The following is a 26,477-nucleotide window of genomic DNA, read 5'->3' as shown; positions in this document are numbered from 1 at the left end:
TCTACTGGTGTTAATAATCATTCCTATGGAATGGAAATAACTTAAAAATGGATCTGCAGCACAGCTCTCATCTGAAGACCTGTGGGAGGACAGATGCAAGTAGGATAATTTAAAGTCTTCTGAAGCTTTTAATTCCAAACTCATTCATCAGTTTAAAGCTGCAGGAACAGGCTGCCTTCACAAGGACATGCATCTTTTGCGAGGGCAAGCTAGGTCCAGCAAGTATTAATTGGGGTTACACATTTGCTGCTCATGGGATAATATAACAGCAAATCACTGATAACAATGCAATACAAAAGCACACTGCCTTCCAGACATCATAAATCTAGGGAACTGACTGTTATACAGTAACACAGAAAGTTACAAGTTTTAAATCTGACAATGTGACAGCCCAAGGCAGAACTCTATTTCTTCCCTACTCATCAGTCTCATTCAAAAAGACGGCAGAGTGGCGTAGCTGGTAGAGCTGCTGCCTCACAAAGCCAGAGACCCAGGTTTGAAACTGACCTCGGGTGCTGTCTGGGTATCGTTTTCACGTTCTCCGTGCGACCGCATGGGTCTCCTCCCACATCCCAAAGACGTGGGAGTTCGTAGGTTAATTGGAAGATTTTACAAATATTACATTTTAGAAACGTTTGCTCCAAGGAATACTGTAGGTTTTTTCTCCAAGTTCAAAGAAAATTAGATCAATAACAACAATGATTTGCAATTAGTAATAAAATATTCCAAGATACATCACAGAATGTTACAAAATACAACTTTAAATTGATCCACAAAGATTCAATAAGACTGGTTATATTGGTTTAAGGTGAAGGGGGAAATATTTAATAGGAATCAGAGGGGTAACTTTTTCACACAAAGGGTGGTGGATGTATGGAACAAGCTGCCAGAGGAAGTGGTTGAGGCAGGGACTACCCAAACGTTAAAGAAGCAGTTAAACATGTACGTCGATAAGACAGGTTTGGAGGGATATGGGTCAAACGCAGGCAGGTGGGACTAGTATAGCTGGGACATGTTGGCCTGTGCAGGCTAGTTGGGCCGAAGGACCTGTTTGACTCTTTGCCTGGTGAGGGTCCATGGAACCTTTTAAGAGGATAAGTGGTAGAACAGCAAAGTAATTCAGGGGGTTAAATATCCGTGCAGAGGCTAGGCAGATGCCAGGCCTGAATACCAACTCCATCAGAATAAGCCAAAACAACTCCCAGACAAGAAAACATTTTCTTTTCATGGTATCTGGATATTGAGCACAATGCCTAAATCTACTATCAAGACTCCTAGATGCTCCAGAACTGAGTAGGCAGTTAAAAAACAAGGGCGTTTGTGAGTCAGGAGTCACAATAGGCTAGACCAAATACGTATGGCCAATTTCTTCCCCCAGGATATTAGTTTTTTTAAGAAAGATACAGCACGGAAATAGGCCCTTTGGCCCACCGAGTCCGCGCTGACCAGCGATCACCCCGTACCCTAACACTATCCTACACACTAGGGACAATTTACAATTTTTACCGAAGCCAATTAACGTACAAACCTGTATGTCTTTGGAGTGTGGGAGGAAACCAGAGCACCCGGAGAAAACCCACGTAGTCGCAGGGAGAACACACAAACTCCGTGCAGACGTCATCCATAGTCAGGATCAAACCTGGTCTCTGGTGCTGCAAGGCAGCTGCTCTACCACTACACCACTGTGAAGCAGATCCAGTGAAAGATCAGTCACAATTTTAATGGAAGATGGACCAAGCACGAGGGATGAATACATTACTCCTACTTATTCAATTCTGAGCTTCTGAAGAGTTTCTGTAACAACCCAACCCTAAAAATATTTGTTTTTATGCCAGCCCATTATCTTTTAATTTAATTATTTGAATTTAAGCTGCCCAGTCACCTTGGTGTGGTTTGCACTCATGTCCGTGGATCAGTGATCCAGAACAACTAATAACTTTGTAATGCAGTAAACTTAGCAACATATATTTGCACAGTAAGATCCAGAACAGATAAATGACTAGTTAAGTAGCCCCTGTCCTGCGGAGTCACTCCAGCATTTTGTGTTTATCTTTGATGTAAACCAGCATCTGCAGTTCCTTCCTACACTCTAGCTAAGCCCTCATGGTTTTATATAAGACTAAGATCATTGCAATGTTGGCTGTTTTCCCCGCTTTCAACATGGGAACAGGAGCAGGCCACCAGACCCTTCAATATGGTTGATCTCCATTGATCTATGCTGGCCTCAACTCCTCTTGTTTATTTTGTTTTAGTTTTAGTTTCGAGAAACAGCATGGAAACAGACCCTTTGGCCCACGAGTCCAAGCTGACCATTGATCACACTAGTTCTGTGTTATCCCACTTTCTCATCCACTCTTTACATGTTAGGGGCCAGTTTACAGAGGCTAATTAACCTACAAACCCACACGTCTTTGGGAAGCGGGTGGAAACCGGAGCACCCAGAGGAAACCCATGTGGTCACATGTAAACTCCACACAGAAAGTACCCAAGGTCAGGATTGTGCCCAGGTCTCTGGCTGTGAGGTAACAGCTCTACCAACAGTGCCACTGAGCCTCCTTCATGAACCAGTTCTCAACAACCATTGATACCTACATTATTTAAGCCCAAAATGTGCATATTCCCTTTCGAGGTGGCATTTAAAAAATATTTGTTGTATTTTGTTTGTAAAAGTATTTGATTAAAAAACTTAATCCTGAAAAATGCCACAACCTATCTAGTGATCATATCCCAGATTTTCCCCCCAAAAACTGTTGAGAAAAACTGAATGCAACAAAATACGACTTCATTTGCAAACATCACAGTGCAGTAATTGTTAATTGTATAATTGACAAGCAACAGACACACAATGTTCTCTCTGCTACAGATACATCAGGATTTGGCATTTCATTTCAACCTTTATCCTCTGAACAAGAACGGCTGGTAACAATTGTTACAACTCACACACTCCTGCAAGATAGCTGTGTACAGGTATAGATACTGTAACAGTCTTGGAGAAAAGCAACATATTGATGTTTAATTAACTCAGTCTGAAGAAGGGTCTCGACCCAAAACGTCACTCGTTCGTTCCCTCAGCCTGTCCTGCTGAGTTACTCCAGCATTTTTTGTCTATCTTCGGTTTAAAGCAGCATCTGCAGATCCTTCCTACACATTTTGATACAGCTTAAAGCAGCTGCCCTTTCATCAAATTCACGATGCAATACTACTCTTTACTGAGCGGCAGTATGAGAATTTATTTTTGTGTTAGCAGCTGTCTTGTATACAAAATGTATGTAAAGCAATGCAACTCACCATCAGCGCAGGTCTGAAGCCGCCTTTGCTGTTGTAGCCGTAGAGTAAGCAACATTCGCAGCCTTAAAGCTAATACCTATTCCCATCACTGCCAGAACACTTTTGCAATGGCAGGAAATTTATAACGCGACCAGCTGGTGATGAGCTGAGATAGATTCATCAGATGTTTCGATTTCCATTTTCAGGAATGAGACATTACATCTTCGTTCACTTATACTAACTCTTTTATAACTCCTTTGTTGCACATGACTTTGTAAACCAACTGATGGATCTAATCTGCCTCATTCCTTCCTTTCGACTTCGGCACGACCACCAGGGGCGCCGGGGAGATGGCTGCCCTGCCGGCAGTCTGTTCGTATTTTCTTTCTTTTTGTTATACTTTAGTTTGATAAAAGTTTGTTTTAATGTTCTTTGGTTTGTTTTATGTGGGGGCTGGGGGGAGGGGATCGGGGGAATCTTTTTTTTCCAATTTTCGGATCACATTCTCCGGGCTCTCCGCTGGAAGCCTCCTCGGACGGTCTTGAGCCCCACCGCGGGGCGCGGACTTAACATCAGAGCTGATACCTTGCCTGGGATCGCTCCCACCGCAGACTTTAACATCAAGAGCTCGCAGTCAGGAGAGGCTAGTCGGGAAGCTCCAACGTCACGGAAGGTTCTACCAGCCCCGATGCGAGGTTCGATTGCCCGGCGAGGGGGAGCCGACATCCCCCCGATGTGGGAGCTTGATCGCCTCGACGTGGAGGGTTTGAACGCCGCCAGCTACGGGAGTCAAGATCGTCCCGTCAACGGGGGCTCGAGACCCACGACCGAGGAAGAACAAAAGGAAGGTACACAAAAATGCTGGAGAAACTCAGCGGGTGCAGCAGCATATATGGAGCGAAGGAAATAGGCAACGTTTCGGGCCGAAACCCTTCTTCAGACCCAAAAGGAAGAGACTTTTAATTTATTTCACCTTCCATCACAGTGAGGAATGTGTAGGAGTCACTGTGGTGAATGTTCATGTTAAAATGTGTTTTTTTGAGTGATCTGTTGCTTTTAATTGTATGACTGACTTGGCAAATGAAACTCCTCGTATGTGCATACATGCTTGGCGAATAAAGTGTGATTCTGATTCTGATTCTGAAACAGGCCCAGTCGGTCCAGTCGTGCCAACCAGCAATTAGGCCGTACACTAGCACTATCCTAAACACTAGGGACAATTTAACCTACAAACCTGCGCGTCTTTGGAGAGTGGGAGGAAACTGGAGTACCCGAAGAAAACCCACACGGTCTCATGGAGAACATACAAACTCTGTACAGAGAGCATCTGTAGTCAGGATCGAACCCGGGTCGCTGGCTCTGTAGGGCTGCAACTCTACCGCTGAGCTACTATGCCACCCATCACATCCCAGCTACACTTCACCTTATTCCTTCAACTTTCAGCATATCATTAGCTCCATCACACTCTCGAATTTCCTGTTTTACTTTCAGCCTTGTGAACTTGTTGCGGGTCACGAGCCGGGTCATGTAACAAAATCTCCAATTTCAACCTCAATAAAATTACATTTCAATTCACAGACGCTTGAAACAAGCCGACATTCTTGCCCATGCATTATTCAGACAGTCACCACTGAGCAAAACTTACAGGCATTCAATTAGTAAACCGAGCAGTTCTTGGATGCATCGTACTGCCCTTCTAACACTGGGCTGCAGATGTACTGGAATAATGTGACAAGATGCAGGGGGAAGGCAGAGCTGAACTCATGTTCACGTCTCCTGCAATTTGCACTGAACTCAAAGCATTTGCAGAGACCAGGCTTTGAGCAGCACATAAAGTACATTGCAACCCCTACCACCATTCAAAGTACACAGCCAGGAGATGGTAAATATCTAGGAGTGGGTTCCACAGGTGTTACTTAAACATGAGGAAAAGCACTGCTGCAACCCACAAGTTGCAGCTCCACAATAGCAATCTGCTACAAAGAGGCTGGTGCCCTTAGCTTACAACCCTACAGTATTAACATTGAATTCTACAATTTTAGGTAACACCCCCCCTTTGCTCTTTTTCTTCGATCGTGATGTGCACACATTTCTCCCCCTTTCCCATCCGCATGTCCCCTCCCACCTATATCCCTCCCTCCGGCTTTACATTTCACTCCTCTCTTCATCTGGACAACATTTTGGTCTCCTTTCAATCTCTACACTTTGTCCACCTATCTGGCAATCAATCCCCTCCCCCTGCCCCCTACCTTGCCTGCATCCAGCTTGCTCCCACCCCTACTACAATCAGTCTGAAGAATGGTGCAAACCCAAAGCATCACCTTCCCATGTCCTCCAGAGCTGCTGAGGTACTCCAACACTTTGTCACGTTCCCTTAATCTATTGATTTAGTTTTCAGGATCCATCAGCAATTGAACACTTTATTTTTAACGCTGGAGATTTGTTGATACAGATTTTCATTGAGGCAGGTTGTTGGTGCCCTCTACAGGTGGATGGAAGATACAACGTGGGAAGGAAAATTAACTCAGAAGCAACTCTCAGACCAAGACACGTCTGCATGAAACAAAATGGAAACTGGTGAGCAAAGCCAAAAAAAAAAATAGGAGCCCATTATCTCTTCACTATGTGACATTAACCCATGAAGACTTGATGCTACCATTTGCAGATGGTGACTGGAAGAATTGTATTCCCATCCATCCAGCAGGGTTCCATGTGCAAGGAACTGCAGATGCTGGAAAATCGAAGGTAGACAAAAATGCTGGAGAAACTCAGCAGGTGAGGCAGCATCTATGGAGCGAACGAAATAGGCAACGTTTCGGGCCGAAACCCTTCTTCAGACTGATCAAGGGTTTCGCCCCGAAACTTTGCCTATTTCCTTTGCTCCATAGATGCTGCCTCACCCGCTGAGTTTCTCCAGCATTTTTGTCTACCTAGGGTTCCATGTAGTTTAATTTGGTTTAGTTTAGAGAGACAGCATGGAAACAGGCCCTTCGACCCGTCGAGTCCACAGCAACCAGTGATCTTCGCACATTAACACTACCCTACGCACACTAGGGACATTTTTTTTTACATTATACCATCCAATTAACCTACAAACCTGTACATCTTTGGAGTGTGGGAGGAAACCTTTGAGCTTGTAGAAAATCCACACAGGTCACGGGGAGAACGTACAAACTCCGTACAGGCAGCACCCGTAGTCAGGATCGAATCCGGGTCTCTGGCGCTGTAAGGCAGCAAATCTACCGCCACGGCAACATGCTGCCCCATCGTACTATTCTCATTTTATAGAAATTACAAGCCCAACGAGAAAACCACTGCAGGAATTAGAATTGTTCTTGGTGCTTTTGGATCAAGTTTAGGGACAAATGTACCCTAAGACCAGGTTGTTGAAGAAATCTACCCCAAGATAAAGTTGTGTAGGAAGTAACTGCAGATGCTGGTTTACGATACGAAGGAACTTTATTTATCCCAGAAAGAAAATTGATCTGCCAACAGTCATAAAACACAAAATACATGAAACATGAAATTAAAGTGACGAGTGGAAAGGATTGGGGATGTGCAAAGATTGGGGGGGGGGGGGAAGGGGAGTCAGGTTCCCCTTGCATTGGCAGTAAACTAACACTATGGAGATGGAATAGGTCTCAATCTTTCCTCGTAGCATTATAATAAACTTCAGTTTGCTTTCCATCCTTGTCACAACATTGATGCATTTTGAACATTAGTCACAAATGACTGTCCTCTGCAAACATGGTTAAATGTCCTTTCCTTCTCCGGTTCCTGACCCAGTTGACTTCACATTTAAGATAGACAAAAAAATGCTGGGGTAGTAACCCAGCGGGTCAGCATCCCTGGATAGAAGGAATGAGTGACGTTTTTGGTCGAGACTCATCTTCAGACTTCTTTTTTATCTCGTGACTTCACATTTAATTGCTTTGCTGGCAGTCTCGGATAAATGTTGTTTTACCCAGCTCCAAGCTGAGCTTCCAGTAATATACATTTCCATCACAGATCCACTCTGTAATACTGTTTGCCCTACATTTGCATCGGCCCATTTGCTGCTTAAACGCTCGGCCATGCTTGCCTGCTCCAGCCTTGGTAATTTACATTCTCTTCATCAATCGCATCGGCCCCCAACAACTGCAGTCTAATCAAAACTCTGCTATTCCGATCTTGTTTTGCTCCAAATGCTGGTTATATCACTGCCTTATCTGACCTGCCCACGACCTCCGAGACATTGAATGCAAAACTCCAGCCATTTATCATCCCGTTCTTGTACTCAGGAGTTTCCAACAAGCATATTTTCTACCTTCATAGCAACTCCCCATTACGAGCTTCATTTAAAGAAATAAAAAAATTCCACTTTTTACACCTTTCTAATTATTATCCTGGGATGCATTTCCATATGAAGTAGTGTAGGACATAATAGTTATTTTCAAAGGAATCAAAGCTGACCAGGAACAAAAAGCACAAAGGAGCTGTAGGAACTCAGCGGGTCAGGTAGCATCTGTGGAGAATGACAGGTAATGCTTTGGGACCTTTCTTCAGTGATGGAATGGGGAGGGGGGGGGGGGGGGGGGGGGGGGGGGGGGTCTCATAAAGGGAGGTGAGGATCTGACCAAGATATAGTAAAAGTGTGGAATAAATCTTTATTACATTTGCTTACAAAATACTGAAAGGGCTAAAGATAAAACACCAAGGTATCATAATTAATTAAATTATGTTGATGAACTTAAACCTCTCTTTGGAGCGTGGTAATCCCAAATTGAAAGTTCATAAATTACAGGAGCAGAATTAAGCCATTCGGCCCATCAAGTCGACTCCGCCTTTCAATCATGGCTGATCGATTTTTGTCTCAACCCTATTCTTCAGCCTTCTCCCCACAACCTCCGACACAGTGCCTTTTCTTTAATGGCACAGGGTAACAGTTACAAACTCCCTTTATTCTGTGTTATTTGGCACCGAATTACAGAATGTCTGTTTTGAAAGATTTGTGGGTGAAGATGGTGACCTCCAAATATGACACCAGATTGCCTATTGCTATCAATTAGTGTTGGCTTCAACACAGCCTCCCCTCCCCCCCCCCCCAAATATGAACAAACATAAATAATATTTGTTTTGTTTATGCTGCTTTAATGGCCTGGATTGTGTGGAATGATGACAAAGATTATGTGGGCTACCAAATGTGAAGAGAGTGTTCAATTGGACACGGGATAATGTTCAAAGTTCAAAGCTGAAGAAGAGTCTTGACCCAAAACGTCACCTCTTCCTATTCTCCAGAGATGTCGCCTGACCCGCTGAGTTACTCCAGCTGTTTGTGTTTCTCTTCGGCAGAAATCATTCTACTGGTTTAGGCCGCCACTGACTTTGAACGTAGATGAGCTGTGCTTACAAAGGGAAACACTGATGCTTCTTGCACAGCTGCTTTTACTCAGCAAGAGTACACTTGTGCTTTGTGCAGTACCTATCAGCCCTCAGAATAAAAATTCCTCCTGGGCAATGAAAGTACTTTCATATATCTTCTGCTTAAACAGTCCCTCAGGATCGAGGATGACTTGCTTTCACTCCCTTTCTGTAGGCTCCAGGGCGGTTAATGAAGCCAATGTGGGAACTGCAGACTTTCCCCACAGGGGCTACAGCAGATGCCTGACAGCACAGAGAGGCAGGCAGGGAGATGGTGCGCTCCTTCCACAGTCTATACAGTGCTTCCGATGCATGTATACAAGATTCTCAATACCATCCTGCCCACTCCTTAATGGGCCAGAAGGACGTTGCACTTCTTCAAGGAAGCTTTCAGCACACCCTTGAACAATTTTCAGTTTAGTTCAGTTTATTAAGCCCCTGTCCCACTGTATGAGGTAATTCAAGAGTTCTCCCGAGTTCTCCCCTGATTCGAACTTGGAGAATGTCCTTAGCGGGTCCGTAGGAGTTCATGAATGTCTCGTAGCGGCTTGTACAAGTAAAAAGTAACTATTTTTTTCATCACAAGTTTTTTTTTTTACTCGTGGACATTTTTTGCAGGGATGAAAAAACGTCACGAGTTACCGGATGTCCTGAGTACCTACCGTTAGCATTACGAGCCGCTAGGAGACATCCACAAACTCCTACCGACCTGCTACGGACATTCTCCGAGTTCGGATCAGGGGAAAACTCGGGAGAACTCTTGAATTACCTCGTACAGTGGGACAGGGGCTTTATTGTCATGTGTACCGAGATATGGTAAAAAACCTTTGTTTTACGGGCTATCCAGTCAAATGATAGTACGAGTATAACTATGCACAAGTAAAAGAGTGGAGTGATTACAGTGGTTAACAATATATCTTCTTCTGGGACCAGCACATAAAGGGTCACCATAATCTCTGGCGCTACATCTATCAAGACCTATTAACCACTCTGCCACCTGAAGAAGGGTTCCAACCCGAAATGTCACCCATCATTTTTCTCCAGAGATGCTGCCTAATCCGTCGAGTTACTCCAGCACTTCGTGTCTATCTTGGTATAAACCAGCATCTGCAGTTCCTTCCTACACTGTGCCACCACCATGCCCTCTTTACAACAATGTTGCTGGCTGAGGGGTAAATATTGGCTAAGATTCCTTCAAGTATCCATGGTCTTCATCAAATAGTGTTGTGGAATCAAGGAGCAGACAGGGACTCCGTTTAATGGTTCATCTAAAGATTATAAGATCAAGGTTCCAGAATCAAAAGCATGATTTGGGGATGAGAAGATAAACAAGGACTAGCAAGTCTATGAGACATTCCGAGGGCTCTTGTGACAAAGATAATATAAATTATAGATTTTGGTACAAATATACTTCAGTCCCTTACCGTATTGGTATCAGTATTAGTTTATTATCCTTATGTGCACTGAGTTACAGTGGAAAACTGTTTTATGTGTTATCCAGTCAATTCATGCCATATGTGAATACAATCAAACTGTATACAAGTTCAACAAGTAGTGCAAAAAGAAAAAATAAACAAAGTGCAGAAATATAGTATTACAGCTTGTACAACAGTACAGCAAAGAAAGTGCAGGTAAAAAGGGGGCCACAATGAGGTAGGTTGGAAGATTGTGAATACACAGATTATTAACTGAATTAGCTTATGAGAGGTCTGTTCTGTAGTCTGATAACAGCAAAACTATTCTTGAATCCGATTTAGGATTCTGTATCTTCTGCCCGACAGGGGAGGGGAGAAAAGGGAATGACTAGGGTGTAATTGTCCATTAATGGCATAATAATAATAATAATAATACATTTTATTTATGGGCGCCTTTCAAGAGTCTCAAGGACACCTTACAAGAATTGAGCATGTATAGGAAAAACATGTAAGGGGAATGAAATAAATAGTAGAGACATGACTAGTACACAAAGTAAAGACAGAATTCAATACAAAACACAGCATGAGGCAATTAATGCACAGATGAAAAGGGACGGGGACGTGGGGCTAAGGATAGGCAGAGGTGAAGAGATGGGTCTTGAGGCGGGACTGGAAGATGGGGAGGGACACGGAATTGCGGATCAGTTGGGGGAGGGAGTTCCAGAGCCTGGGAGCTGCCCTGGAGAAGGCTCTGTCCCCAAAACTGCGGAGGTTGGACTTGTGGATGGAGAGGAGACCGGCTGATGTGGATCTGAGGGACCGTGAGGGTTGGTAGGGGGAGAGGAGGTCAATGAGATATGTGGGGGCCAGATGGTGGAGGGCTTTGTAGGTGAGGACCAGGATTTTGTAGGTGATCCGGTGGGAGATGGGAAGCCAGTGAAGTTTTTTGAGGACTGGAGTGATGTGATGCCAGGATTTGGTGTGGGTGATGAGTCGGGCGGCTGCGTTCTGGACCAGTTGGAGTCGGTTGATGTAGGTGGAGCTGATGCCAAGGAGAAGTGAGTTGCAATAGTCCAGTCGGGAGGAGATGAAGGCATGGATGAGTCTTTCAGCAGCAGGCGGAGTGAGAGAGGGTCTGAGTTTGGCGATGTTGCGGAGATGAAAGAAGGAGGTTTTAATGACATGGCGGATGTGAGGCTCAAGGGAGAGGGTGGAATCAAAGATCACGCCAATGTTGCGGGCCTGGGGAGATGGGGAGACAGTGGTGCCGTCGATGGTGAGAGTGGGGTTATTGATTTTGCTGAGTGTGGCTTTGGAGCCTATGAGGAGGAATTCTGTCTTATCGCTGTTGAGTTTGAGGAAATTATGTTGCATCCAGGTTTTTATAGCTGACAAACAGGAGTTGATATGGGAGAGGGGGGGGTTGTGGGGGGATTTGGTGCCAAGGTAAATCTGGGTGTCATCAGCGTAACAGTGGAAGTCCAGATTGAAGTGGCGGAGTATCTGACCACGGGGGAGGATGTAGATGATGAAGAGGAGGGGGCCGAGTACGGAGCCTTGGGGAACGCCTTGAGTGACTGCGGCTGTAGCAGAGGTGTGGTTGTGGAGAGAGATGAAGTGGGATCTGTTGGAAAGGTAGGAACGGAGCCAGCTGAGTGCAGAGCCTTCAATGCCGAGGTCCTTGAGTCTGGTGAGCAGGATGTTATGGTTCACTGTATCGAAGGCTGCGCTCAGGTCGAGGAGGATGAGGATGTTGAGGGAACCAGTGTCAGCAGAGGTGAGGAGGTCGTTGAGGACTTTGAGGAGAGCAGTTTCTGTGCTATGGAGGGGGCGAAAGCCAGATTGGAGGGGTTCAAGTAGGTTATACGCAAGGAGGTGGGAATGAAGTTGCGACGCAACGATACGCTCCAGGGTTTTTGAAAGGAAGGGAAGGTTTGAGATTGGGCGGTAGTTAATGAGAGAGGAGGGATCAAGACCAGGTTTCTTTAAGATTGGTGTAACAGCAGCTGTTTTGAAAGCGGAGGGGACAATTCCTTGGGACAATGAGGAGTTGAAGAGATTAGTGAGGTAGGGGCAGAGTACGGGGAGGCAGGACTTCAACAGGGGAGTGGGGAGAGGGTCGAGGGAGCAGGTGGTGGGTTTGGAAGAGCTGATGAGTTTGGAGATTTCAATAGGGGTGACCAGGTCAAACTGGGAGAGGAAGCAGTGTGGAGGAGGGGTAAGGAGGTCAGTGGAGATGTTGAAAGGAGGGGCCGTGGTAGGTGGTGGAGTAGATGCTGGGGAGTCGGGTACAGGGGATAAAGATTGATAGATGGTGCTGATTTTATCAGCGAAAAAGTGGAGGAATGAGTTGCAGAGATCCGGAGTAGAGGTAGGGAGAGTGTTGGCTCGAGGCTTGAGGAGGTTGCCCACTGTGGAGAAGAGGGTTCTGTGGTTTAGGCAGGGATCGGTGAATATGGAGGAGAGGTAGGCAGATTTTGCAGCAATGAGGGCATCTTTGTAGTCAGTGAGGTGGAGTTTGTAAGCTTCAAGGTGGACTGTGAGAGATGATTTCTTTATTAGTCGTTCGAGTTGGCGACCAGTCTGTTTCAGTTTACGAAGTCCAGGTGTGTACCATGGTGAGGATGTGTTGAAAGTTACGGTTCTTGTTTTGAGGGGGGCCAGAGTGTTGAGGGAGGTAGACAAGGTGGAGTTGAGATGGTTTGTGAGATCATCAGGTGAGATGGGGGTTGAGTCCAGTGGGAGAGTGGTGGAGAGCAGGTCAGAGAGATGGAGGGGATCAATGGATTTTAGATTCCGGAAGGTGATTTCTCGGAGGAAGCGGGGGCGAGGTGTCGGAGAAGGGATGGTGAACCGTATAAGTTTATGATCAGAGAGGGGGAAGAGGCAAGGATGGAGGTCGAGTACCGGTTGATTTATGGAGCAGACCAGATCAAGGATGTGACCTTTGTCATGGGTGGGAAAGGTGACGTGCTGAGAGAGAGAGAAGTTGTCCAGTAAAAAGGCGAATTCAGATGCGAGCTTGCAGGTGGGGGAGTCCATGTGAATATTTAAGTCACCAAGTCACCAGCTGCTGTTACACCAATCTTAAAGAAACCTGGTCTTGATCCCTCCTCTCTCATTAACTACCGCCCAATCTCAAACCTTCCCTTCCAATGGCATGCTCCAGAGGTTCCAAATAGCATGGCATAAAACCATAAAACATGGTTCTGCTATAAACACACGTTTCAATAAGACAGATTGGATATTATGCAGGTGATGAATCAAGGAATATTTGTATTACACAGGCCTAATTGGTTATATGATCAGGAACTAGAGAACCATTTAAAAATTACTTCGGAAATTGACAAGCAGAAAAAAACTGTCTCAGATTTAAACAGTGTTGGGGACAAAATGAACTGTTTCTGTGTAACCTCACAATGTAATCAGACAGCGTTATCCCTTAAGAATGCAGCTGCTACTTTAACCGTGGGTGGCCATTGAAATTTCAAGCAAACTCTTCTATTGACATGTGCAACGATACTCTATTAAACAATGTAACAAACAGCCTTTAATATTTTTTACAGTAACAAAAATAAAGTAAATGATCTGGAAAATACATTTCTTTTTGAAAATTCTGTGGGGAAAATCACTTTCTGGACCCTAAAGCCCATTCTCCCATTGGCATAATTGTCATAATAATCTGATTTGTTTCTAACACAAGGTTTCTTAGGAACACAACCAGAACAATCTGTACTGTGATCACGTGGCACACTATATTTGTTGTTCTTACCTGATGAATAAACATAGTCGTGCAGAGAGAACAAATTAATTCATTTGTACTGTCTGAAGAAATCTTGATGTACAAACTAAATTCCCTGGTAGTCAATGGACAATAGGTGCAGGAATAGACCATTCGGCCCTTCGAGCCAGCACCGCCATTCAATATGATCATGGCTGATCATCCAATTCAGTATCCTGTCCCCGCTTTCTCTCCATACCCCCTGATCCCCTTAGCCACAAGGGCCACATCTAACTCACTCTTAAATATAGCCAATTAACTGGCCTCAACTACATTCTGTGGCAGAGAATTCCAGGGATTCACCACTCTCTGTGTTAAAAATGTTTTTCACATCTCAGTCCTAAAATATTTCCCCTTTATCCTTAAACTGTGACCCCTTGTTCTGGACTTCCCCAACATCGGGAACAATCTTCCTGCATCTAGCCTGTCCAACCCCTTAAGAATTTTGTAAGTTTCTATAAGATCCCCCCTCAATCTTCTAAATTCTAGCGAGTACAAGCCAAGTCTATCCAGTCTTTCTTCATATGAAAGTCCTGACATCCCAGGAATCAGTCTGGTGAACCTTCTCTGTACTTCCCTCTATGGCAAGAATGTCCTTCCTCAGATTCGGATGTCCAAACCCTTCCTCAGATGTCCAAACCCTTAATAAGCATATGTTTCAATAAGATTCCCTCTCGTCCTTCTAAATTCCAGAGTATACAAGCCCAGCCGCTTCATTCTATCAACATATGACAGTCCCGCCATCCCAGGAATTAACCTTGTGAACCTACGCTGCACTCCCTCAATAGCAAGAATTTGTTACCATGGATGTATTTTATAGGTTGAGGACAAATTATTTTGCTTTTCACTTTTCTTAATCAAAGGGGAAAATAAATGATGGAGCAACATTCCACCAGACTGATGCACGGAATGTAAAACAGAACAAACTGTCCCCATCACCATTCACCATGAAGCCAACCTTGAAAGTTTCACTTGCCCTTTTACTGGGCTCATTCACTGTAATACTGGGATAAACTATCAAAGGCCTGGAATTGCTAGACGGCGCTCCCGTCGGGGCGGCCCAGCTCGAGGGTGGAACGGTGCTCCGGTGGCTGAGACGGCGTTCTGGCGGCGGTGACCTGAGTCCGGGTTTCGGCCGTGGGCCAGTGGACGACGTCGTCAACAGCAGCGTCCGCTGGACTGGAGGGCGGCAGCTTCGACCACCCCGGGCCGCGGTGTCTGAACCGGGGTTCGGTGAGCCGCGGGACTGATTTTGCCATCGCCCGGTGGGGTATCGCCTCAGCGCAGAGGGAGAAGAGGAGGGAAGAGACTGCAGCCCTAAGATTTTTGCCTCCATCACAGTGAGGAGGTGCTTGGTGGACTCACTGTGGTGGATGTTAATTTGTGTTTACTGTTGTTTATTATTGTATTATTGTATGTATGACTGCAGGCACGAAATTTCGTTCAGACTGAAAGGTCTGAATGACAATAAAGGAAATTCAATTCAATTCAATTTGAGAGAGAATGGAAGCACACAACAACAAATGCTTGATAAATATTAGACACATTCTTAAAATATCACTGACACATATTATGAAAGGTGCTGAACTCTCTGTTTAATATGGAGACATCAAGAACTACAGATGTTGGAATTTGGAGTAAAGCACAAATTGCTGGAATAACTCAGTGTGTCAGGCAGCATCTGTGGAAGGGTAGATGACGTTTCACGTCAGACTAAAGGGTTGAGCCTAAAGAAGGGTCCCAACCTGAAATATTGCCCGTTTATTCCTTCCACAGATAATGCCTGACCCGCTGAGTTACTCCAGCACTTGATGTTTTGCTCTCTGTTTAATACACGCTGGAGGAACATGGCTATAAGACTTTGGCAGATCCAGTGCTTACCTGCTCATGGTACTGCTCTTGAGATACACAATCGATGAGATCCACGCAGCCCAACAGGCAGCCAGTCGGGTAGTCCTTGGGAAAGTCAATATCTGTGAAAGGGAAATCAAGTTCAGAAGTTCCCACCAGTAGATTTTCATTCATAAATGTGGCTTGAAAGAGGAAAAATTATCTTTTCCTCTCAGAACGTGCTACTGAAAATGTACAATAAAAAAAACAGTATCTAAACACAAAGATAGAGTGTTTGTCAATGGGTCAGACAGCATCTCTGGAGAAAAAGGATGGGTGATATTTCAGGTCGGGACCCTTCTAAGCACTGTGTCTGATCAATTCTCTGGACATTGTATTAAATATACAGCCCCTGTACTTGTATGGACGAGAGTAACAATGTTCGATTTTGGATGGCAAATTGCTACTCCGATCGACCAATTTTAAACCATCATTGTAACTTGAGATCAACATTACACCTCCCCGTATTTTTTTCCCTGACCACAGGAAACCTCACACAGGGAATGTTTATTGGAGATCACTTGAACTTTGGCTGCATTTCACTTTCCAGGCAAGGGAACAGGAATTTTGTATCGGAGTCTATTAAAAATAGTGAGATGATGAGGGGATAATCTGTTTAATTTGCAAATGTAGACAAATCAGACTAATGAGCAAATTCCCCAGACCTTCTTCTAAATAGTGCCACGAGATGTTTCATTTAAAAATTGGCCCGAGAGAAGACAGGGGCACGTTTAACACTTCTTGCCTGGAAGACTTTACTGGATTCACTCAGACCAGTACTGATGTGTTATCCTAGATTTAAAGCCGTGACCTAAATTGAACAGTGAATGAGCTCACAATCTAGTCTCTAAATTTTCCAGCGTGTCTCTGCTTTGGAGCAAATTCCCTTCCAGAGTGCGATAACTTTGAATTATTGTTAATGGCAAACCAGTGAACTGCTTAAGCTTCTGGAGAAGTCGTTTATCTCTGCGCTCTTTACAACGACCATCCAAACACTGACTGGGACTGCTGACGATACAGAAAATCTTTACGTGCAGTTATCTCTTTGAAAAGTCAATTAACTTGCTGCCATTCCTTATCTATTAGCGCATTTTGTTGCTAAATAAGGTTGCCACTTATAATCTGGATCCAGCACGGTCACCGAATAGCTGAGGCGGCAGGAAATTAAATTAAGCCCTTCTCACCTCTCATCTACGCAGCAATTATTTTCTTGCTCCGACCCATTGTTAGCATTTTAACATGTGGCAGAACCCGACAGAGAATCACCAACACCACTAACCCCCCAACACACCACAACCACCACCTCCTACAGACAGGGTGTGTACCAAAGATCCTATAGCATTGCTGTGCACATTGTAACAATGATTGCACTTAAAATGCACCTCCCTGGCTGTGGAGGACGAGAAGATCTTCAAAATGACCAGCAATGAGCAACCAATTACTGTGCAGAGGTTACCAACCGAACAATCTCATTTTTGTAAACCTTCTGGTGTTATAAAGTCAGGGATCTCCAAGTACAACCACGCACCTCACTGGGGATGTTAACAGTTCAGAACAGTCGCCAGTTCCTCTTCTTTGTATATTCCTCTTGGCGATGCTCAAAATCACCAATCCTAAGATTTCAGATTGTGTGTCAGATTACAGGCCTCTCCTCACCTATGGTCCCCCCCACTAGTTACACTCAAGAAAGGCGGCACAGTGGCACAGCTGGTAGAGCCGCTGCCTCACCGCGCCAGAGATACAAGTTCAATTCTGACTTTGGGTGCCGTCCATGTGGAGTTTGCACGTTCTCACTGTGACTGTATGGGTGTCCCCCCCCCGGGTGCACCGGTTTCCTCCCACATCCCAAAGGCGTGCGGGTTTGTGGGTTTATTGGCCTCTATAAATTGCCCCTAGTATGTAGGGAGTGGATGAGAAAGTGGGATGACATAGAACTAGTGTGAGCTGGTGATCGTTGGTTGGCCCGTTATTTCTTTTAAACGCATGAATACAGCACACCTTTAATACAGTCAGCCCAGCACTGCTGTACTGAAATAGGATCCTTCAATGAATCAGGTCTCGCCAAAACCAGTTTCTGGACCACTGAAGAAAGAACTGCAGATGCTGGTTTAAATCGAAGGTAGACACAAAATGCTGGAGTAACTCAGCGGGACAGGCAGCATCTCTGGAGAGAAGGAATGGGTGACGTTTCAGGTCGAGACCCTTCTTCAGACTGGACCACTGTGCTACCTTTGCCATTGCACAGTGGCAGCACAGATGAAAACAGTCATTTTGAAAATCTGGCAGAGGTCTGCAGCCACAAATTAGTCAGGCAGTCCTATAATTCAGCCCTGTGGATCTCTATCCCAAGTGTTTAGGTCCGCCTGGCCTATTTCGCACTTTGGCCAAACAACCAAAAAATGAAAGTAGTCTTAGAAAGGTGAGCATTAATATCAGCAAGAACTCCACAATGCAAGATGGCACCGAGATTGCTGTACCTATTTAGCATTTGCAGTGGATGGCTATTAATCTCCACAGCAGGTCGAAGGAGCTGTGAACAGCACTTTGACTGTTCAAAAAGTAATGTTGAAATTGAGAGCAATCAGCAACAAAATGGAGCCGAGGTGGACAAACAGATTACAGGTGCCGACAAAGGGTTTTCAACCCGACACTCTGCTAACTTTTGTTTCTTTGTTCCGCAGAAGGTGCCTGACCTGCCCTGTGTTTCCAGCATTTTCTGTGTTTTTTTTTCACTTACTCAGCCATGGTCGAGGAAGGAGGACTGAATGTCCCTATAACTTTACCTCTGGGATCTCAAGGATGCAAAGCTTACCGAATAGTGAAAGGCCTGGATAGAGTGGATGTTTCCACCAGTGGTTAAGTCTAGGACCAGAGGCCATAGCCTTGTAATATCGTTACATTGGAGTAAGGAGGAATTTCTTTCGTCAGAAGGTGGTGAATCTGTGGAATTCACTGCCACAGAAAGCTGTGGAGGCAAAGTCAATGGATATGTTTTTACGGCAGAGATTGACAGATTTTTAAAATTAGTATGGGTGTCAGGAGTTATGGTGAGAAGGCAGAATAATGGGGTTGAGAGGGAAAGATAGGTCAGCTATGATTGAATGGCGGAGTAGGCTTGATGGGCTGAAGGGCCTAACACCTGTAACTTATGAAATTATGAAAAGTGCAACCGATTCTCCCAGCACTGGTGCTGTGTGGAATGGTCTCATCAGTAATTCTGTCCCAAGGCCAGACACAATCCTCTAACATTTTTCCAATTAGCCGATTAAGATATTCACCTATTGACAGCAGACAAACATGCATGTAAAATCTTTAAAGCAATGAATTGATAGCCAGGAGCCAAGTAAGGTAAGCGAACAGTCGGGTACGCTGTACTGTACGCTGTGCGCTGTACTGTACGCTGTGCGCTGTACTGTACGCTGTGCGCTGTACTGAAGAGCTAAATGGTCTAGGGCAGACGTTCAATTTATTCATTCACACCGGACAACACAGGTTAGCCCAGGATAGAAACATAGAAAATAGGTGCAGGAGGAGGCCATTCAGCCCTTCGAGCCAATCTCGTGAACCTACCCTGCACTGCCTCAATCACAATGATGTCCTTCCTCAAATTAGGAGACCAAAACTGTACACAATACTCCAGATGTGGCCTCACCAGAACCCTATACAACTGCAGAAAGACCTCTTTACGCACACGTCCAGCAATATCAAAACTCTTCAGTCAGATCTAGCATTTTAAAACCTTGAATTACCCATTAACCCACATATATTAAAATGAACAATCCAACATCACTACTCCTGCAAATGTGGGTTGAATTAGCAAACTTGATGAATTGGTTTACCTCTGCGGTGCATGGCCCTGTAGGTGCCTTCGATTGCCGTCACTTCTTCCAGTGCAGGTCTTTTGGCAGCTGCTGCGATCCACAGCCGGCCTCGGTGTGAGGTATACCAAGTCCTGCCCTCCACCCTGGCAACACCAACACATATAAAAACAATGAAAGGATGATACATCGAATACCCTAAATGTCTGCAAGGGAACGTTGCCAACTAGCCCATTCCAGTCTGTAGGAGTGCATGCGGAGGGACACACTGAAACTTGGTACAGCTGGACATTGAAGAGCTGAGTACAAGGGAGAGGATATCACCCCAGGAAGCCACAACTGGCAAGGGCACATTTGAATGCATTGATACTTCAAGGATACACTTGAATGCATTGACGTTAAAAACTTTTGAAGCAATTTAGTTTTGTACATTTTTTATTCAGAATAAAGTCTATTTTTGAAATTAAAAAAAAATGTTCACCTTTATGCTGGTAGTGACTGGAATACTAAAATATTACAAGTATTCTGCATGGGCCTGCTTCGGAATGCAGTAATAAAGAGTATGAGATTGAAAACATACTTATGTGGCAAGTGCATTTCTCACCCTCAGGGCCCTTTAAAGCATTCCACAACCAGGGACACACCTGTGAGGTGCAAGCACTCTTGGAATGCAAGCAGATAGAGAAAACAATGTAACCCTAACCCTAACTTAAGCACAGCATGCTCCTAAAGAAATAAAACTAACAAATTAGGATGGCACAGCGGCGCAGCGGTAGAGTTGCTGCCTCACAGCGCCAGAGACCCGGGCTCAATTCCGATTGCTGGTGCCGTCTGTTTAGTGTTTGCACTTTCTCCCAATGACCACGTGGGTTTTCTCCACATTCTAAAGATGTGCAGGGTTGTAGGTTAATTGGCTTCTGTAAATTGTCCCTAGTGAGTAGGATAGAACTAGAGTACGGGCGATCGTTGGTCGGTGCGGACTCGGTGGGCCGAAGGGCCGATTTCCACGCTGTATCTGTAAAGTAAACTAAACTCCTTTTAAAAACACATCACTATTCTGGAAAACTTTCCTTTCAGCAGATCTTCCCCAAAAGAGAATTCCAACTTCCCCAGAATGTACTGTCCCCAGACAGACTACTCCAATATATCTTTAATATTTAAGGTAGACACAAAATGCTGGAGTAACTCAGCAGGTGAGGCAGCATCTCTGGAGAGAAGAAATGGATGACGTTTCGGGTCGAGACCTTTCTTCAGACTGATGTCAGAGGAGTGGGCGGGACAGAGATAGAATGTAGCCAGAGACAGTAAGACTGGTGGGAGAACTGGGAAGGAGAAGGGGATTGAGAGAGAGGGAAAGCAAGGGCTATTCGAAGTTAGAGAAGTCAATGTTCATACCGCTGGGGGTAAGCTACCCAAGCGAAATACGAAGTGCTGTTCCGCCAATTTGCGCTGGGCCTCACTCTGACAATGGAGGAGGCCCAGGACAGAAAGGTCAGATTGGGAATGGGAGGGGGAGTTAAAGTGCTGAACAACCGGGAGATCAAGTAGGTTAAGGCGGACTGAACGGAGGTGTTCAGCGAAACGATCGCCGAGCCTGCGCTTGGTCTCGCCAATGTACAGAAGTTGACACCTGGAACAGCGGATACAGTAGATGAGGTTGGAGGAGATGCAAGTGAACCTCTGCTTCACCTGAAAAGCCTGTCGCGGTCCTTGGATGGAGTTGAGGTGGGAGGTAAAGGGACAGCATCTCCTGCGGTTGCAGGAGAAAGTGCCTGGGGAGGGGGTGTGGTATGGGTGGGAAGGGACGAGTTGACCAGGGAGTTGCGGAGGGAATGGTCTCTGCGGAAAGCAGAAAGGGGTGGAGATGGGAAAATGTGGCCAGTAGTGGGATCCCGTTGGAGATGGCGAAAATGTTGGAAGATTGTATGCTGAATGTGACGGCTGATGGGGTGGAAGATGAGGACAAGGGGGACTGTCAATGTTACGAATGGGGGGAGGGGGGACAAGAGCAGAGCTGCGGGATATCGAGGAGACCTAGTGAGAGCCTCATCTATAATGGAAGAGGGGAACCCCCATTTTATGATCCAGTATGGAAAACCTCATCTTGGGTGCAGATATGGCGTAGAAGGAGGAATTGGAATAAGGGGATAGAATCTTTACATGACGCAGGGTGGGAAGAAGTGTTGTCTAGATAGCTATGAGAGTCAGTAGGTTTTTAGTAAATGTCGGTCATTATTCTGCCTCCTGTGATGGAGCCAGTGAGATCTTTAATATTTCATTGGCAAAACATTCCCCTCTTTTGTATGTAAAAAGCAATACAAATACTGTTAAGTTCATGTAAAATTAGTGGAAAAAAACTGCCCATACTGGAAAGTAAACTATTTAATGTAACTCTGGATAGGAATGTGGCATTTGCTGTTTATTTTGTTGGAGTTGTTGTCTGTTAAGCTCATTCTCAAACAGAAACATCTGGCTCAAAGGCAGTAGCATATGGGCAATTGTAACCCATCCATAAGAAAATGTTTGAATGTGTCTAATTGGCAGTTCATTTATAGGCTTTGAGCTAAACAGCAAAGACATTCATCATCGTCTTTGTGAACTTGCAAAATTCCATTGAGTTTCAATCCCCCCTTCTCACACTGTTATATACATTTCAGCAAGTGGCAATGTCAAGGAGTTCCGTCATCCCAGGAGATGCATTGAATGGTCTGTGCAATCCATTGCATTTTACTTACGTTTTGATACCTTGAACAAGTAACGAGGCCCATGGCTGATGCATACTGAGGCACATCCCATCGTCGGATATCTCCATCAACTCTCGGTCTTGGATCCGCAGTCGAGTCCTCTCGGAGTCCACCTCTTTGTCTCTCCTCTCCACATGGCCGTCAAGCCCCCTCCTCTGAGCGCCTGTGCCGGTTACTTCTACCCACTGTTGAGCAAACAGAGCAAACAGCTTGATGGATACGGAATTTCATATTGATGGAAAGTAATCAGATCCCTATTGTTTAGTCTAGTTTAGAGATACAGCGAGGAAACGGGCCCATCGGCCCACTGGGTATGCACCGATTAGCGATCCCCACACATTTATATAATCCTACACACACTAGGGACAATTTACATTTATACCAAGCCAATTAATTTACAAACCTGTGCGTATTTGGAGTTTGGGAGGAAAATGAAAATCTCGGAGGAAGCCCACGCAGGTCACGGGGAGAACATACAAACTCCGTACAGACAGCACCTGTAGTCTCGATCGAACCAAGGTCTCTGGCGCTGTAAGGCAGCAACCCTACCGCTGCGCCACCGTGCCGCCCGTCACCACGTGACTAAGCATTCCTCTTATTGCCACCGTTTCGTATATCTATACCTGTGAAAGCCGTGAATGAAACTTACCCATTCAATACAGTCTGTTCATTTTTCCATACTAGAGTTCTGCTCCATTAGAAAGCCCATCTCACACCCTCACCCTTACCTTTCTTCACAAAGTACTTTATTCATAAGAATTTGCAGTACCTTACCCAACCCATGAATTGGAGCACTATAATATTCAACTTAAGCTATTAGGACTAAGTAACGGGGTTCAGCCCTTCATGTCTGTTCTATTAATCAATACGATCAGAGTCATCCATTTACTAGCGATTTTCTGCACTAACCCCCTGATCCACGATTTCCTTGCTCATGAACCTATCAACCTTCGTCAGACGAAGGGTTTCGGCCCGAAACGTTGCCTATTTCCTTCACTCCATAAATGCTGCTGCACCCGCTGAGTTTCTCTAGCACTTTTGTCTACCTTCAGTTTTAACTATGTTCAGCAACTGAACCTCCACGAACCACGGGCAGAGAATGACACTCTCCGACGGGTGAAAAACGTTTTTTCCCATCTTCTCTTTGAATGGCCAACCTTTTATTTTTAGAAATCAACTCCCAGCTCCAGGCACCGTGGCTGTCAGAAACATCCTTCCTGTATTTACCCTAGCAAGCCTTGCAAGAAATGTGTAAGTTTCAATGTGAAACTCATTCTTAACTCAAGTGTGGATACACCTGCTTAATCTCCCCTCATAGGATCGACCAGCCATGCCTAGGAATCAATCTTATAAACCTTGTTGTACTTCCTCTATCACAGGTCTTCTTCCCGAGGTAGGGAAACCAAACCTGTACCCCAAAATTCCTGATGTGCTCTCACCAGGGTTCATGTAATTCCTAATGCCACAAAAGACAACCATACAACTTGCTTTCCGTTCAATCCCAGGAAATAGTTGAACTTTTGCTCACTGCCTCCAGGGCAAGTCTGCCTTCCCTAAGTAAGGAGACAGAATCTAGATTTATATTACCAGCTACCACAGGAACTTATCCTGCACTACCTCCAAACGAAGTATACATTCCTTGAATAAGGAGACATAAACTGCACATAACACCCTAGAGCCCGCCACCATTACAGCGCGTTTTCTCTTACATTCCAATCTTTTCATTTGCCACCTTAGTTACTTACTAAATCAGGACTATTGGGGAAAAATAGCCATAATAGATTGAGTAATCTCATTCTTTGACTCTCATCTTAAACTAATCAAATAGATTCTGGGCATACAAGTATATTCCAAGAATGAAGACACAAAATCTGTACTGCTGTAATCTGGTAGATCCTGTCTACACTTTAGTTACTCAATCCTTCTCTCCATAGATGCTGCCTGTCCCACTGAGTTACCCCCGCATTTTGTGTCCATCTTCAGTTTAAACCAGCATCTGCAGTTCCTTCCTACACTTTAGTGACCACAGATGACTTGTCTGAACCATTTCAGTGCTCTCCAAATGTCAGTATCAATGGTTTTGTGGCTAATCTACCATGACTGCACAATTAAATGCATCAGAGAAATTAATCATTAACAATGCCTGTGAACGAGTTACCACTTACAATGGGAGCAGGTTGAAGGATATTGGGGTTAACCAATTCACCCAACTGCTGTGGCTGTTTGCCCTGTTTGTCCTTCTTGCTGGAGGTGGTGTTATTCTGTGATCCAGACTTCATTTCTTCGACAAGATCATCTAGTCTGGGAGAAAAGAACAGAAAGTAGCCCAAATAACAAGTCAGTCATAACAGATCACTTCAATTTAACACTAGCAATCTAAAATAATGTGTGGAATTTGTGGGATTCCCTGCCACAGAGGGCAGTGGAGGCCAAGTCACTGGATGGATTTAAGAGAGAGTTGGATAGAGCTCTAGGGCCTAGTGGAATCAAGGGATATGGGGAAAAGGCAGGCACGGGTTATTGATTGGGGACGATCAGCCATGATCACAATGAATGGCGGTGCTGGCTCGAAGGGCCGAATGGCCTCCTTCTGCACCTATATTTTATGTTTCTAATAATATATTAAATTAGTAATCAGTAATACTGGGCAACCAGACATATTGCTGTATTTGGGAGCTCGCTAAAACTTGAACCACAACAGACTCTTCATTAGTACAGGTGTCAGAGGTTATGGGACGAAGGCAGGAGAATGGGGTTAGGTGGGAGTGATAGATCAGCCATGATTGAATGGCGGAGTAGACTTGATGGGCCGAATGGCCAAATGCTGTTCCCAATAACATATGAATGCTTTGGAATATCTAGAAATTATAATTTTTTTGTTTCTTCAGATATGCAAATCTTTATTTTTTCCTCGAATCATTGACCTTCCCCAACTCTCAGGATGATTCTGGATGCCAGACACCATGGATAAAGAGCAAGAGGATAGGATTGCTGGAAAAAGCTCCTGGACACAATAAACAGAACGGCCTGTGCTTCATTGATCTAGGATTTCTTAAATGAATTCACAAACAGTGACAAATGGGAGCTGTTTACTCACACTGCAGTGTTATTCCATCATTTCTGAAACACACTGGAAACCAATTTCACTGCACTATTATCTCGAGAATGAATAACAGGACTTTGCAAATATATACTCTTTTGGAACAAGGACTGTCACTGTGATCGCTCAGCCTCTCGCAAAAGAATTCCAGACTATATCATCTCAAACCATCACTGTCCAAAATTAAGTAGGGCTCCCAGGCCAGCAGTCACTGAAATCAATACATGCCGTAAATACTAAATAAATCTCCGTGAATCAGCTCAAAATCTCATCACCCCATAACAAGTTGTGTAATCATCGGGTCATCAGACATTAAAAAGTATGTTACTGTCAGAACAAGGCACTCCATTTTATTTGAACAAGTGATCACACACCATGAATGAGTTATATACCTTTGCTTCCCCCTTGAGGATTTTATCTGGTGATCCTGCAAACAGAACTGCAGATGGGCCCCGACTTGCAATCAACCAAATGCCTCACCATTACTCCTCTACTGAATCTTTTGGACTTGCAATTACTTTGTGCATCGATGGATGTATCACTATAATATATTTTTTTGTAGACCTTGTCGCAGACGCCATAGGTACACTGGTGATTAATCGAGGCAAAAGAAGGGAAGCCGCTAGCATTTCTGCTCTTTATTCAGACTGATGGAATCGGAAGAAGGGTCCTGACCTGAAATGTCGTCTGTCCACTCGCTCCACAGATGCCTGACCTGCTAAGTTCTTCCAGCACTTTGTTTTTTGCTCAAGATTCCAGCATCCGTAGTCTCTTGTGTAATCATACATCAACTATCTGTGTGTTCCAGGACCATAACTTTGCAACAGATTTCTCACCAATGTACAAATTAAAATCGGAAGAAAATAAATCAACATGCTGACTCAGACCGAGAACTTTATCATAACATTAGTTCCTTAAATTAATTACTACTCACCATACCATTCTAGACCAGAAAGAAGGATTGCTTTCTGTTTCGGGGACCCTATCCAAGTCCAATGCCACCATCAACTTCCACAACATCATTGTCAACTTCTAAATTCCTCAACATGAATTCCTAATCCA

General features: G+C 44.6%; 1 protein-coding gene across 3 annotated transcripts in view; it reads right to left on the bottom strand.

The window, feature by feature from the left end:
* Positions 1-26,477, bottom strand: part of trip4 (thyroid hormone receptor interactor 4) — a 115,868-nt gene that overhangs the window by 62,207 nt on the left and 27,184 nt on the right. For 2 of the 3 annotated variants that reach the window (XM_033014954.1, XM_033014953.1), the window contains exons 8-11: positions 24,481-24,616; positions 22,307-22,500; positions 19,593-19,717; positions 15,745-15,836 (exon numbers count right to left, since the gene is read on the bottom strand). In XM_033014954.1, the coding sequence (XP_032870845.1) occupies positions 15,745-15,836; positions 19,593-19,717; positions 22,307-22,500; positions 24,481-24,616 (547 nt within the window). Of the gene's footprint in view, positions 1-13,695; positions 13,855-15,744; positions 15,837-19,592; positions 19,718-22,306; positions 22,501-24,480; positions 24,617-26,477 lie in introns of those variants that run through there. The other variant, XM_033014951.1, reaches the window with a different exon arrangement.

This window comes from Amblyraja radiata, chromosome X, assembly GCF_010909765.2.
Source record: "Amblyraja radiata isolate CabotCenter1 chromosome X, sAmbRad1.1.pri, whole genome shotgun sequence".
Lineage (NCBI taxonomy): Eukaryota > Metazoa > Chordata > Chondrichthyes > Rajiformes > Rajidae > Amblyraja > Amblyraja radiata.
This window is presented reverse-complemented; position numbering and strand designations above follow the sequence as displayed.